At 40.8% G+C, this 15,784-nt stretch overlaps 1 protein-coding gene across 1 annotated transcript in view; it reads left to right on the plus strand.

Moving 5' to 3' along the window:
• The window catches only part of SKAP2 (src kinase associated phosphoprotein 2), a 172,402-nt gene that overhangs the window by 128,518 nt on the left and 28,100 nt on the right, over positions 1–15,784 (plus strand). Inside the window, exons 10-11 of the mRNA XM_072153735.1 lie at positions 5,993–6,079; positions 14,765–14,874. Of these exons, the coding sequence (XP_072009836.1) occupies positions 5,993–6,079; positions 14,765–14,874 (197 nt within the window). The remainder of the gene's footprint in view (positions 1–5,992; positions 6,080–14,764; positions 14,875–15,784) is intronic.

The following is a 15,784-nucleotide window of genomic DNA, read 5'->3' on the forward strand; positions in this document are numbered from 1 at the left end:
TTTTTCCAGCTTCCCAGTACATGGCATACCATGTTAAATATATGGTATTTAATATATATGCATATTAAATACCATTACTATGAAGTGCAATTTGTTACACAGAAAATGAGCCATCACAGCATAACAAATTCTTAATGAAGTCGCAAATGGTTCATATATGCAAATAATAAATATGAGAAAAAAAATAAGACAAAAGCCTAAGAAAATTCAACCCCTTGGTGATGCATATACCCTCCCATATTGCACCAGTATGATGCCTCAGCAAACCAGTAGGTATAAAAATGTCACCAATCAGCTGCCACCCACATCATAACCGAATCCTGGAGCACCACTTTAGCTTAATCATTGAACTAGCAGGGAAACATAAGGTAAGTCCTTGTTCTGGATTTTCTACCCGGAAATTTTGCACAGAAAGTCTGTGGGCGACATGTTTCACTCCTTTAGCTTTTTTGTGCAACTTTTTGTAGTTTAACACTTTTTAGGGGCAGAATCAAGCAACGTACCAACATTATCTGCCTCAAGCATGCAATGCAGTGTGCGGGATATATCTTTGTAGCCCAGATGTTTCTTCAACTTGTGTGACTTTTTGGGCTCTGAAATTGTCCCATTCTTGCACATAATGGGGCACATTTACTTACCCGATCCTGCGCAATCTCCGATCCAGAATGTTCGCCAGTATCCACATCTGCCACGATTCAAGAAGATTGTGCGCCCAATATCCTGCTTGTGTCGCTTCCCCGATCAGGTACGCCAGAGTTCACCTTTTTCCTCCTGGTGTATGTAAGTGCATTGGATGCAATTTAAATGTTAAATCCTGCGCTTAGTCCGAATCCGTCAGATCGTCCCATAGCACACCCCCCAATTTCTGTTGCATGAAAGCCGGCGCGCCAAATCCGATTGCGTGCGGCACAATCCCTGGCGCTATCCACGTAAAGTCGGGAAACCCCGCGGGACCCATAGTAAAAAAGCCCCAATAAGTCCAAAAACAGAGCATCCTAGACCCAGACTTACTTTTGGGAGCTACTATGTGGGATTAAAGAGTCGCACATCAAAAAAAGTCGCAAAAGTGGGACTAAACAGCAGCTCATCACATGTACCACAAGGGGAAAAAAACTTAAGATACATTGCAATGATTAAGTAGCCCAACTTCAGGAAACTTGAAAAAGTGTCAGCCAAAAAACTAGGATACATGTGCCTGTTCCCTGTTTGTTGAGACGGACCAGGAATCAGATCTTGGTGCTGTACAGGGGAGTGACTTGAGGGGGTGCAGAGTGTGCGGTCGCAACCGGGCCCAGGAGGATTAGGGGCCTATAGGGTGTCACTTTCCCATATGAGAAGACTAGTATTATAAACCATACATTATAGTCAGGGCCTGGCACAGACTTTGCTCTGGGGCCCATCAGCTTCAAGTTACGCCACTAGTGCTGTGCCTGGGTTGCAATGGAAAGAAAGGAGAAGGTGTTTGGTAAAATTTTTATACTATACTATAGTTATTAAGTAATATCTTCTATATCAGGACTATTATACAAGTTTACAAGTGGCAGTAAAGTCACACAGTCCCATTGATTCGGTCCATTGTGTCTAATGTCAGCAGCTCGTCCGTCCGGTTGGTGTCGCGAGCCGCGAGTGTTTGGAATACAGGCGGTCCCCTACTTAAGGACACCCGACTTACAGACAACCCATAGTTACAGACGGACCCCTCTGCCCACTGTGACCTCTGGTGAAGCTCTCTGGATGCTTTACCGTAGTCCCAGACTGCAATGATCAGCTGTAAGATGTCTGTAATGAAGCTTTATTGATAATTCTTGGTCCAATTACACCAAAAATTTTGAAACTCCAATTGTCACTGGGGCAAAAGAAAAAAAATTGTCTAGAACTTCCATTATAAAATATACAGTTTCGACTTACATACAAATTCAACTTAAGAACCAACCTCCAGACCCTATCTTGTATGTAACCCGGGGACTGCCTGTAATAAGTTAATTTGTTGACGCGCTCCACATTGCAGCTGAGAGGCATGTAAATACAAGCTGCTTATTTGTAGGAATCTTCCAGATTTTCCATGTGATTTCCATGGTAACTATCTAATGAAAACCCTACAGCCATCTGTGCAGCGTGATGGATCGGTTTACATGGCAGAACTGGTTTTGTTTAATGTTAAAAAAAGTGCATAGAAAGCCACATATTCTTAGACACATATGTACACACATAAATACCGCAAACTATCATTTATTATTAGAAAACCACTTAATGTCTCGGGGCGGCTGCATGAGGCTTTGTAATGCAATGTAAATGAGCCATTAATCGACATCTCCTAAAATGAATGTAGGCCAAATCTAATGTATTTCAGACATATTCATTAAGGACATTAGAAATCCCACAATCTGCTAGAGCACACATGGCCTGTAATGTAACATGTGATGTGCAACATAAATGTCTCATTGCTAAAGTTGAAAGGATAGTTCTGTAGACTGAGAAATCTGTATCAGGGCCCCAGCTACTATATTATCAATTATACTACTGATGTGGAGGCGGTTTGGGCGGTAGCCCAGGGCCTGAGCCTTCTAGGGGGCCACCCGAACACCCCACATATATTTTGATACTGAGAAGGACCTTTACCCACAAAAATCCTCGTACTTATGTTCCTGCTCTCAATACACATGTACACAAGAGCCATTTCAGGACCTCCAAGGACCTTGAAGGTCCTTCAAAGTTCCTGAAACCACAGATTGAAAGCAGGAAGACACATCTTCCATTCCCCAAAAAGCTGATTCCAGTACCAGATGTAGGAAGTGATTCCAGACTTCCAGGGGCTACAATATTCATACAGTCTTATGCTACATTCACACGAACGTATGGGGGGCGTATATATGTCCCTCATACGCTTCTATGGCCTTCTATGGCGCTGTGCGCTGTGTATTTCTATGGAGAGGGGCGGGGGTGAGCAGCACTCTCCCCCGCCTCCTCTCCTTGGCACCGATGTATGCCCACCGTAATACGGTTACGCCGGACATACATTGTATGCATGTAGCCTTAATCCACCCCTATTGATGTTTCTCATTTTTTAAGAGACTCCATATGTGCTGAATGCTTCTAGTTCCACTCATTTGACCCATTAACCCTTAAAGAGGTTAAAGCCTATTCATGAGTGAATGTTTGTCACTGAACCCTTCTCATTGTCTTGGTACAGCAACAAAAGCTGTATAAGCCAAGACCCCTAATTTTAACACCAAAAAACTGGGAAAACCTATTGACTCGTGTATAAGCCGAGGGTGGCAAAAGCATTGGTCACAGCCTCCCCAGTATATAGCCAGCAAGCCCCCAATAGTATACAGCCAGCCTGCCCCCAGTAGTATACAGTCTGCCAGCCCCCAGTAGTAAACAGCCTGCCAGCCCCTTGTAGTATATAGCTAGCCAGCCCCCATATAGTATACAGCCAGTTCCCTGTAGTATACAGCCAGCCCCCTGTAGTATACAGCCAGCCAGCCCCCTGTAGTATACAGCCAGCCGGCTCCCAGTAGTATACAGCCTGCCAGCCTCATGTAATATATAGCCTGCTAGCCCTCTGTAGTATACAGCCAGCCCCCTGTAGTATACAGCCAGCCAGCCCCCTGTAGTATACAGCCAGCCAGCTCCCAGTAGTATACAGCCTGCCAGCCTCATGTAATATATAGCCTGCTAGCCCTCTGTAGTATACACCCATCCCCCTGTAGTATATAGCCTGCCAGACCGTAAAAAAAATAAACTCAGTACTCACCATTCCGTGCGCGCAGAGATGTCGCAGTCCTGGCACCAGCCTGAAGAAAGAAGAGGCGATGCAGACGGAGCAGGCCGTCCCCTACTTACATACGACCCCTAGTTACAAACTGACCTCTGGATTTTGGTAATTTACTGTACTTTAGTCCTAGGCTACAATAAACAGCTATAACAGTTCTCAATGGTGCATGTAATTAAGCTTTATTGTTAATCCTGGTTCTTATGACAATCCAACATTTTTTAAATCCAATTGTCACAGAGACCAAAAAAATTTTGTCTGGGGTTACAATAATAAATATACGGTTCCGACTTACATACAAACTCAACTTAAGAACAAACATACAGAACCTATCTTGTATGTAAGCCGGGACTCCCTGTACTGAGTTAATTTTTTTTATACCTGAGTATAAGCTGAGTGCTGAAAAACTCGGCTACTACTCATATATATACGGTAATCAACCTACCAGTATGTTTTGTAGCGTGGGAGGAAACTGGAGGAACCCGGAGGAAACCCACACAAACACGGAGAGAACATATAAACTCTTTGAAGATGTTGACCCTGGGACTTGAACCCAGGTCCCCAGCGCTGCAAGGCTGTAATGCTAACCACTAAGTCACTGTGCTGCCCCAAAAAATGAACTGGCAACCTCTTCTAGTGTTCTGTATTTAGCAGATCTCTCATTATTGCAGTTTATCTGGTCTATGTCGGTAAAGGGGCTATCCAGGACAACATAAAAACAACATAGTGACATTCAGAGAATTGGCTGTGCTTCTAATACCATCCATTAAGTAGCCTTCCAAGCATTATGGCACCATAATAGGGAATATAGACACTGGTTTCTTCATGAGACAATCCCATTAAAGGGGTCCTGTCACCAGATTTTATCCCACTAGGTAGGAGAATATTCAGTTAGGGTAAGAAATTACTTTCTAGGATGACTTTTTTTTGTGAAATCTCACCTGTTTACCTCTATCTCCTCCAAAGTTGATGATAAGTTAAGTTTAGAAGCTGCAGGGGGAGAGCTACTTCACCTATAAACATGCTTTCTTATCTTGCAGATTGCAACAGGCTTGTAGCTCTGTGAGCTACAGAACCAGGGATACAAGTGGTTAAAGACATAGTTTAAAATATGAGCTACAGAAAAAAAAAATCCTTCCTGCATCTCTGGGGTTCTTTAGCTTATAGAAACACATGATCTGAAAAATTTGAATCCTATCTTTAATATGACACCAAAAGTTTCTAGGTGCCATTGAACCAAAGTTCTATAGTTTAAAGTGACACTCTAAACTTGCAGCCCTTAAACTTGACTCATTTGAGAAAAATATGACTGCTCTTTTTTTTTTAAGAACAGTTTTTATTGTTTGACAAACAAAGATTTACATACATTTACCTACATATAGTTTTGTGGCAATAGATCCACGTGTTTTTGGGGGAGATTTTTTTTTTTATTGTTAAAAGGCCCCCTGCACAGGATTGTATTTTTTCTATTGTCACAAACCATGGATTACCCTGCTCATCCCTCCCATCTCCATAGGAGCCTATACATATATGTGTATATATATATATATATATATATATATATATATGTATATTTTTACATGTTTAGACAGCTCCACTTCCCAAAATAATAATCATTAGGGAATATTAGGGTGCATCCAGCTGTACAGTATTACAGAATATAATTACTATAAGTGACCTATTACAAAGACCCATGTCCTACTTCTTTGCAGTGTAATGTAGAGCTGCGCCATAATAGACAATGAAGTTACATTCCTTGACGTTTTTTAGGGGCTATCACCTATTATCTGCAGTCTATTGATTCCAAGTGACCAGAGATGTTGCCTCCTTTAGGCCACGTGAAAAGACTTGAGGTTTCCATTTTGGAAAGTTGTCAATCTGGCTGACAATTTCAGGAGGGACGCCAAAGATTGATGGGACAGGGGAGGCCGAGCGATCTGTCACCGGCAGAGTAACACATGAAGTCATATTGGCAGGCTGTTGTGAAAATGTTTGCATTGCAGCTGTTTGTACTCTTACCTGTTGTCTTGTCCACTTCCCCTCCTTTGTATAGATCTCTACAGAGGAAACCATGTATTGACCGCCACTAACAATAGCCCAACAACGTGCAGCCATTGTTTCATCGATGAGCTATTGTAGTTTTCTGTTTATTTTGTACATTTTCTGCATTTTCTTGACTTGTAGTTCCAACCTACTCAATGTGTGTTTGTATTTCAGAGGAGACCGACAATCCAGTGAGCGCACCTGAGATCCCGAAACCCTTGAGGACCCCCATAAGTCCGGCTCCTACCAGCGCTGCTCCAGGTGATTGCCATGTACACATGAATTGTCTAGCTATAATAGATTCACATCTGTAAAAGTTGTCTGTTGTGTGGCAGCTAAGCTACTGCCGTGTTTTTCAGGATTCACAAAACACACTTGAGGAGGATTTCTAAAGTAAGCCGGTTTATACAAGACATTCCTCCCTGAATTACTTGGTAATGACTCAATTAGCTTTCATTTCTGCACAAAGGAGATTTACTTGCATAAATTAGCTTATCATCATTGAGGAAGTGTCACCGCTAAAGGACAGTTTCTAGATACAACATGCAGTCGCTGTCACACCTATGAGAATGTAATATAGACATCTGTGTATACTTTGTGCTTGAACAGAACAGACTTCTGCCATTCAGAGGCTGACAGGGGACAACAAGTAACCCAGGGGACTGGCAATGTAGACGTTTGTGAAAAGGTCAACTTGACACAGGCTCTGACAATCGACCCACAGTTCTGTCTTCTTTGATAAAAATCAGATAAACCTAAGACCACTAATTGATCTGCAGGCTGTTTAAATGTTGGCCATGCATATCTTCATTGCATATGATTATAGCAAAAAGCAATCGAATCGGAGAAAAGAGAGGCCAACGACTACAGCAGATGCATGGAAATTAGAGGAGGACACAAGTCTCGAAGCAGGGGCCTTCAATGAGAGTCTTCTTCTGTAGTCTGATACTATAGCGTTATTTGTTACCATCTCTAACCCTACAAATTGCACCATATTTGGCCAATATGGAAGGTAATGTCTTCTTAGCATTAGAGTTTTTAATCATCCACGTACATAATCCTTAAGTGGATCACTAGACACTATGGGGTGTCCAAAAATTATACCTTTTTGTAATTCACAAGATGGGTATGGGGGTTATTTATCATTGGGTTTCCTGGTTTTTTTTGTTGTTAAAAAAATTTCTCAAAAAAGTCATATTGAGGTTTTTCAGCACTTTCACTTCTAAAAAGTCTCACAGGGCTATTTCCACCCCCCCCCCCCCCCCGTAGCACTTGCAGCTCATAAGTATATTTATAAAACTATTACAAGGCTATATCCTGCATCAGGGTGCAAAGTGGATTCTATTTGTGTTTGTGCTTTCTAGGGAATGAATCAGATTTCCTTTAACCCTTAAGCTATGGTCAACAGCTAATTCCTCTCAACAACATCATGCACATGCACACTCAGCTCAGTCAATCATACAGGTGTTCTCTACAGCAACAGGGTATAAAATCGAGACCAAATTCCTCATCTAAACAAAGTACTCTGTTTTTCCTCTGTAAGCTGTTATTGGGGAAAATTCACCATATATGTATATAATTATATAAATCCACCTTAGGCTACATTCACACAGCCGCATGGGATACGTATATACGGCCGACGTATATACGGCCAACGTATATAAGGCCAACATAGGTCCCCACAGACGGCAATGGCTGCACGGCCCCCTGAAGGAGCTCCGTATCCCATGAAAAGATAGGACATGTCCTATGTTTCACGGCATATGGCGCCGTGCGCCATATGTCCCTATGGGGAGGGGCGGGGTGAGCAGCTCTCACCTCCTCCTCCTCTCCCCGTGCGCTGCCATGTGCCCGCCGTGCTACGGTACGGCAGGCAACGGCAGTGTGAATCCAGCCTAAAAGTGTAACTAAACCTTTGACAAAATTGCATAAAGAGTAAACTTTGTACTTTATGAAAAAAGTCTGTGTCCTTTTTCCTTTGCCTTTCTTTATTTTAGCATTTTGTTTAAATCAGCCTTTTGCCCTGTATCCAGTGACAGCTGATTAATTAAGTGCTGAATGACTCATTCTGGTCCCTGGAAAGTATAATCTCATTATAGAGTGGAATCATCAATGGAAATATTGTCTAGATATGAAAAGAGTTGACCATTAGCCTCCTTATCTGTCTGAAGTGGATGGACCTTAAAAGACATTCAGATACACTGCTCACTGCAGGAGAAAGAGCAGAAAAATAGCACAGAGTAGCTGCTTTACTTAATGAAGCATATTACAAACTTTACTATTATCATTTTACTTATGAAATAAAAAAAAAAAATTTCTTTAAAGTTTAGTTACACTTTAAGATTGGTTTCTTCACCACATTGAATTTAACATGTGGGATTTGGTTTGATTTATAAAAGATAGAAAACACTGACCCGACACTTGTCCTCTCTTCATCTTTCCACTGTAATATAAGGTACCAGACAAGGACGAACAATGCCCCCCTCCTCTCCTTGATCCATAAAGGAAACAGTGCAGACATCTAATATTAGATGTCACCACATTCTCAAAAGGCCTTTTCAGGCTACTCATTCCCCTGTCTCCCCAAATGCAAATAGACGGTAGTCCAACATCCATCGCAATGAATACCTGATAGTAATGAAAATATTTTTTTCCATAAAGTAAAAGACCTTTATTGGCTTCCATATGATTCAGCTCTAAAATTGTGTTAGCCAAACTATATTGTAAGCTCCATTTAGGAGGAGAGTGATATCATTAGATTACACCGGCTCCTACAAGGAGAATTATAGCAACTATACATTTGTGATATCACAAGCACCATATGACATGAGGCATCTGAAGGCTTCCTAAGAAGAGGATGGAGTAGACATTGTACTCATAATAATACAGACAGATTACACAACGTCAGAGAGCAGAAGATGTGCTTCTTATCAGGACTTAGCACCTCTGCAAAAGCAAAAGCATGGTGGCCCTATCTTAACTGCGTCCTGTAAGGAAATGTAGTCTGGGTCGCCCTCTCGGCTGTACGTGCCATATACATCACTCCTCTCCTGCTGTCAGGAGAAGGGTGGACATGGAGACCATGATCAGGAAGTTCCTTTTTCATTCTTTTCCTCATGTGACATGTGGACAGGAAACAAAGGCTGATTTCAGGGCCCGCACAGGAAAGCAGAAACAGGTTTCCATGAGTGTTTCGGCTCGCTTTGTGTTTTACAGAAAGGAAGTAAGCACATCATACTGTATGTCACCACTGCAAGGCACTAAAAATGTCTTACACACTTGTAAGTTCTGCTTTCTGTTCAGTGCCAGTCACGGCAAAGTCACTTTCCTGTCTACTCATATAACTCGTCATAGAACATACTCTTAACCCCTTATATCCAGTGTCCTTTACTATCAACTATTTCACTATTAAATCTACCATCAAAATCTAGCATGATAAACCTTTGTTATATTTGTTATCCATTGCCTCCTTCCTTCTAAAATCAACTTTTAAAATTACCACCGGGCTTGATCTTTTGGCTTGGGGGAAGCTGGATTCCACTTGTACCTCAATGGCAGGCTTAAGCGCGGCCTACAGGTGGAATATGCCTCGTCCATGACGGGCAGGTGTCTGACAGGTGGATTCCAAGAAAGAGAGAGATTCTGCGGGTGCATGGAAACAGTTCTCCCCGGAGCACTACTGATGTGTGAAGATCTTTGGGTAGATGGCAAAGGGGAGGCCCTTGATGTAATGAGGCTTACAGGGATCACATTGAGACAAAGAGTGTGAAACATCAACTCATGGTGCCTTTATTCCAGTACACCAACTCAACAGAGGAAACAGGCCAAGCAAAAAGTCTAACTGGCCCGGGTCCCAGGTTACTGGTTGGATTGTGTTCGGCAAAGGGTGCTCACAGCCTGGTTTAGGCAGTTCCAGGCTGGAGTGCTTAGAATCTGCTTCTAGCAGTGTTTCTGAAAAAGACATGTTCATAAAGGCAACTTCTTATGGAACTACACAGATTGCAGGATAAGCAGGCCCTACATCTGGGAGAAATTGAAGGCACACAATATTTGTAACATGACCCGACCGGTGGGCTGTTATAAGAGCCAGAAGGGCTCTGGTGGCATTAACAGAGCCCCTCTTTATTGTAGATTCACAGGCTGTTACACTGTGCAGGAGCACTTCCCCCTCCTGTTGTGTGCTGAAACTTTCTATGTGGCGTACATCAGGCAGAGGGAAGGGGGAAGTGCTGAGAGAGCAGGGAAGAGTGTAACTGCCTGTGAAGTTGAAGCAACGAAGGTCTCTTTTGATGTCCCCCCCAGAGACCTTCTTGATCATTAGTATAATTTTTAAATTTGATTTTGGAAGGATGCCATGGATAATAAATATAAGAAGATTACCACAGTCATAGGAAGTAGATTTCCTTTCAGTTTAAAGTCTATGCTTAAATGAATTATTAATCACTATTATGTTGCCATTGTCCCCAACTCCCAGCATTAGTCTTAATGCTGGGAGTTGGATACGGTGGATACGGTGGATTCTATGGTCCTGTATGTAAGCCGACTGCCAAAGCTGCAAAAATCAGGTGTGACAAGTCTTTATTATGTTTGTGATTGCCCTAGGAGGCTGCCCCCGACCGGAACCTTGCCCTATATAAGATGCCCTATTGTGCCAATACTGTACTGTTGGTGGCTCATATGGTAAATGTCCCAAAAGTCGCTATGAAGTCTTAATTAGCTTTCCTAAGTCTGACAACAGTAGGTATGGATTTGCGAATTCTTTGCGACTTTTTTGTGACTTTTTGCATAAAGTTGCAACTGTAACACCTGGCTCTGGGTGATAACTCTGCAGAAAACAAGACAATGGCAAACTTTGAAGGAAGTTGTAAAGTGCATTTGCACCACAAAAGTTGAAAAAAAAGACAATACAGGCGGTCCCCTACTTAAGAACACCTGACTTACATACGACCCCTAGTTACAAACGGACCTCTGGATTTTGGTAATTTACTGTCCTTTAATCCTAGGCTACAATAGACAGCGATAACAGTTATCACTGGTGTCTGTAATGAAGATTTATTGTTAATTCTTATGACAATCCAACATTTTTAAAATCCAATTGCCACAGAGACTGCCTGTACAAAGGTACATTGAGTCAAGAAAACAAGAGAACTAACATGTGAAGAAGATAGTAAGAGCAATAAAAAGGCCACAAATAAAGAATGTATGACTAAATACACACACATATGCACAACATGGGGTGTTGCATGTCAAAAAGAGGGCAAGGCTTAAGATTCGCCAATTTGCATTTTCCAAACTGCATTAAAATGTGGTGAAAATTGTGGTTGAAAGTAAGTACTACATTGTAAGTAGGAATTTAGCCTAAAAGGATGGAACGGATTTATCAATCAACCTTATCTACAGGCATTCCTCAGGTTATGTACATGATAGTCCACAAAAAAGAAATTTCCGGATCCAGCTAGGTGCAGATTAAACGCACATTAAAGGTGCAGATTAAACGCGTTTCTAGCACATACAAGTGCTCTTAATCATGACTAAGTCATGATTAAGAGCACTTGTATGTGCTAGAAACGCGTTGACGATTATACCATGCCACCTGTATTTTATCTGATGGATGCCCTGAAAATCGAATAAAGGCGATTTTAATCTGCACCTAGCTGGATCCGGAAATTTCTTTTTTGTGGACTACATTGCCCAGCAGCGGGGTGGATCCGTGCTAGCGGACTAAGTTGCCGCAAGATCCAGGTGAGCTGGGGGACTTTTTGTATATGTACATGATAGGTCTTTAGGTTTGTTCTTAACTTGAATTTGTATGTAAGTCGGAAATGTATAATTTATAATTGTAGCTCCAGGCAAAAAAATTTTTTGTCACAGTGACAATTGGATTTTCAATTATTTTTGCTGTGATGGGACCAAGGATTATCAATAATGCTTCATTACAGAGATCTTACAGCTGATTGCAGCCTGGGACTAAAGTAAAACATCCAGAGAGCTTCACCAGAGGTCACATTGGAGAGGGAGGTAACTAGGGGCCGTCTATAAGTCAGGCGTCTTTAAGTAGGGGACCGCCTTTATTAATAAATCCTAAAGTCATAAAATCATAAAATCCCCATTGATAGGGAATGGTGACTTGGACCTCCACCTGTGTCACATAGTCGAAAATACAGTGAAATCAGCGGAAGCTGCGGAATACTACGAGCACTCTCATCATTAGTGAGATGTTGCCTACCCTGAAGCTATTACTCGGCTTCTCTAGCATTTGGGAATATAAAAGAAATTAATTGCCCACAAGGTGCAACATATTTTTTGCTCGATCATGAAATTGCATCTTTTCTATTAAGGATTCGTCAAGCTTGTCGGTGACTTAGCATTACTAGTAATTCTAGAATAAGTTGCCTGTTTTCCTTGATATTGTGCAATTAGCAATTTATTGGTGCCGTTTTCTCACGTGGAGGAACTCAAAGGATTTATCGCTAAGTGTCCCACTTTCTCTATGAGCGCTCAGTTATCAATACTGTTCATTTAGTAAACCTGTCTATAAAGTGTTTTTAGCATACTAAGTTACTTCAGCGTAATTTATTCCTGATCTATGCATTATGCACACAACTTGCTAATGATATGTAAATGTGGGTTATAAAGTGCTATGGAATCCACTGGGCCTGCTGTTTAAAGATCTTATAACAACCTTAGATTGGCGGTAAAGTCTCAACTGTGTTTATGCTTCCATCAAATCAAATGATGCAATTTACATGCAGATTGCCATTGTCAAACACATGGTATCTTGTCAAAATATTTGGCACGAGAATTGTTTTTTTTTTTCCCTCTAATTAATGCCACTCGGCTACTTTTAAGTTAACTCCTGAGATTCCACCTTAGATCAGATTTACTCTACATTTTTATATGTCATAAGCATGAGGAGATCTACACATTAATCTGCATGTCTAGTGTTGAGTCTTCTGTAATCAATCAGGTAATGGTGTGTATGGCAGACTTAAAGGGAACCTCTCACCACATTTTTCACATATACAGCCAGTGACAGGTTTCCATAGAGCTCTGTTAATTAACTGACACCCTTGTTTTGGCTGAAATTAGTTTCCTTCACATCCCCATAAAATCAAGTTTATGTTGCCTGGTATCAAAGGGAGAGTGTAATTCTTGGCCATCCCATTCCATCTACTCCGCCCCATACCATATGCCTCCTCACCATTTAGAACTTCATATCATGTGACCAGGGTGATGTCATCTAAGGTCCTTTACCCAACATTTACAAAATCTACACTATGTATGTATCTGATCACATGAAAGAACATCATGCATCCATGGTCTTTTACACCTAGACCAGAGAATCTTATTTATCATAGTCTGGGAATCCTTTATGTGTTTTTTTCAACTGCATGCAGGTTTTCATATGTCTAGCACTGAAGAGAGGCTTCCATCGGCACACACTGCCATGAAGCCCTACTGGTGGAGGATACAGTGATAGTTGACTTTGTGGAACTTTCTCCCATCTCCCATTCTCCCATGATTGCTTAGTTTGGATAGACAGCCAGGTAGAGGAAGAGTTGTGGTCATCCCAAACTACTTCTTCATGTAAGGATTGGGGAGCTCTTTTAGGTACCTTGGGTGCTGCAGAAGTTCTTTTGTAACCTTGGTCAGATCTGTGCCTTGCAACAATTCTGTTTCTGAGCTCCTTGGGCAGTTCTTTAAAACTCATGATTCTGGTTTGCTCTGAAATGCATTATGAGCTGTGAGCTCTTATATAGATAAGTATATGCCTTTACTAATCAAATCTAAAAAGTTTAATCAGCTGGACTTCAATGAAGGAGTAGAACCATCTCAAGGAGGATCAGAAGGAAGTGGACTGCATGTGAGTTAAATATGGGTGTCGCAGTTAAGAAAAGAAAAATGGAAACATACATCTCTAGGCAAAAAAATGTGCTAAACTGCATCATGTGAGTGCCATGACAGATGGAATAATACAAAAAGGATTTTCTTCATACAATCCATACTAAGGGTATGAAAAGGATGACATATCTTTCTCAACAGGACAACAACCTAAAGCATACATCTAGATTGACAAAGAAATGGTTGAATGACAATGAAGTAGAGTTGCTGAAATAGCCCCCACAGTACCTATACCCTCAACCCAATTAAGCCCTTGTGGCTAGAGTTGAATAAAAAATGCCAGTAGAACCCATTTGCCCATTAGGCCCCAACATTGGAAAAATACTCAATGGAGAGCATGCCCAGAAGGATTCAGTAAATGTTGACAAAATAGATAATAAAATAGATAAAATCTAGATTATTAAGAGAAATACAGTAACTGCATAACTAAGCATATGTAAAATAGATGGAAGGCAAAGTTTAAAACATTGTTACTCTTTTGTTACTCTCTCTGTTACTGTATGTGATAAAGAATATAAATCTGTAAGATCTGGTTACAAACTACTTTATCTTAACTTATAAAAGCATATTATGTCCTGAAAAAATAAAATATATATGTTATTTCATAGCCTACTGTGTACCAATGTATGCAGTATATTTAGCAGCATTCTACAAAGATTGTCATCAATTACATCAATCCCTTTCCTCAATGAGGCTCACAAAAAATTCCCGACTATATATCCCTATTAGGTCTAATTTCAAGAAGAAGTGCAGCTCTTTAGTAATTTTGGGGAAAAAACATATTTACCCATTAACTAAAGAAACTGGAGATGCCTAAACAAGGCATATGAAGATATATAAGTATGGGGCCTTGTTTTGCCCCATAGCGGTTCCCTTCTTTGTATAAATAAAGAAAGTTGTGCCATCTAAAAAAAGTAGATTTTGAAAATACCATAGGGATTCATCATGTTTGAAGTTTGAAGAGCCATTCATTACAATGCACCTGTAGGAATTTGTTTCTGATTTGTTGCAGTTTAGTAATTTTGTTTTATGGTTTTTTCATAGCAAAGGAGACCGACTATGCAAATTACTACAGAGGCTTATGGGACTGCGCAGGAGATCAACCTGATGAACTGTCCTTTAAACATGGTGACATCATATACATTCTCAGTAAGGTAAGTCACACAAGTACATTTCAATGCTGAGAACCGGCTTGGAACTTCAATTGTTGGCAGATTCCATGAGTGTATACTTGGCATTGCCAATAGTACTTTATGTTCTACCCAAAGATTGTCCTAAGACTCACCATAATAAATGGCACTGTCATTCTAATACAATCACAATTAAAAACATAACCTAATAACAGGAATTAACTTAAAAGTATGTTTATGCATGCCTAAGGGGTTGGCTAGAATCCAGCGAGGGCCCGGTATAATGGACAATGATTATAGGATGCCCTCCACGGCTTCTGATAATATGTATATTATTTTTATCTTTCCCTTTCAAAGTAGATGATTCTGATTAGGATTTATTAGTTATTATTTTCTCAAGAGAGGTCACACAAGACCAGAGCACCATAGAGAGGTCCTCAGGGCTTCTCGGCTAACAGCACAATCAATTGCATTTACCTTCTGAATATTGATGTGTTTATTCTATTTACAGTACATTTTATTCTGACCTTTGTAATGTAAGATGATCTTATATAGTGTATATTAATTTTTCTCACATGTATATGAAGGAGTCCACGTCACTAAGAATTTTGTATAGGTTAATTTACTAATAATGATGAGCGGATTGCCATTTTGGAAAGGGTCGCTGCTGTCCAATGATGTCATTGGGTAGTGCCGATTGTCCCCAAAAATGTGTGTATTGTCCCTGTCATCAATGTATATATTGTAATCTAAGCCGTTTGTGCTGATTAAAGTGTCATGTTGTAGTAGGGGCCCTTAGTTTTGCTATGGTTACTTGTACCACTCCTGGAAGCACTGAATATTTATACAGGCGGTCCCCTATTTAAGAACACCCGACTTACAGACAACCCCTAGCTACAAACGGATCTCTGGTAATTGGTAATTTACTGTACTT

This window comes from Engystomops pustulosus, chromosome 5 (assembly GCF_040894005.1).
Source record: "Engystomops pustulosus chromosome 5, aEngPut4.maternal, whole genome shotgun sequence".
Lineage (NCBI taxonomy): Eukaryota > Metazoa > Chordata > Amphibia > Anura > Leptodactylidae > Engystomops > Engystomops pustulosus.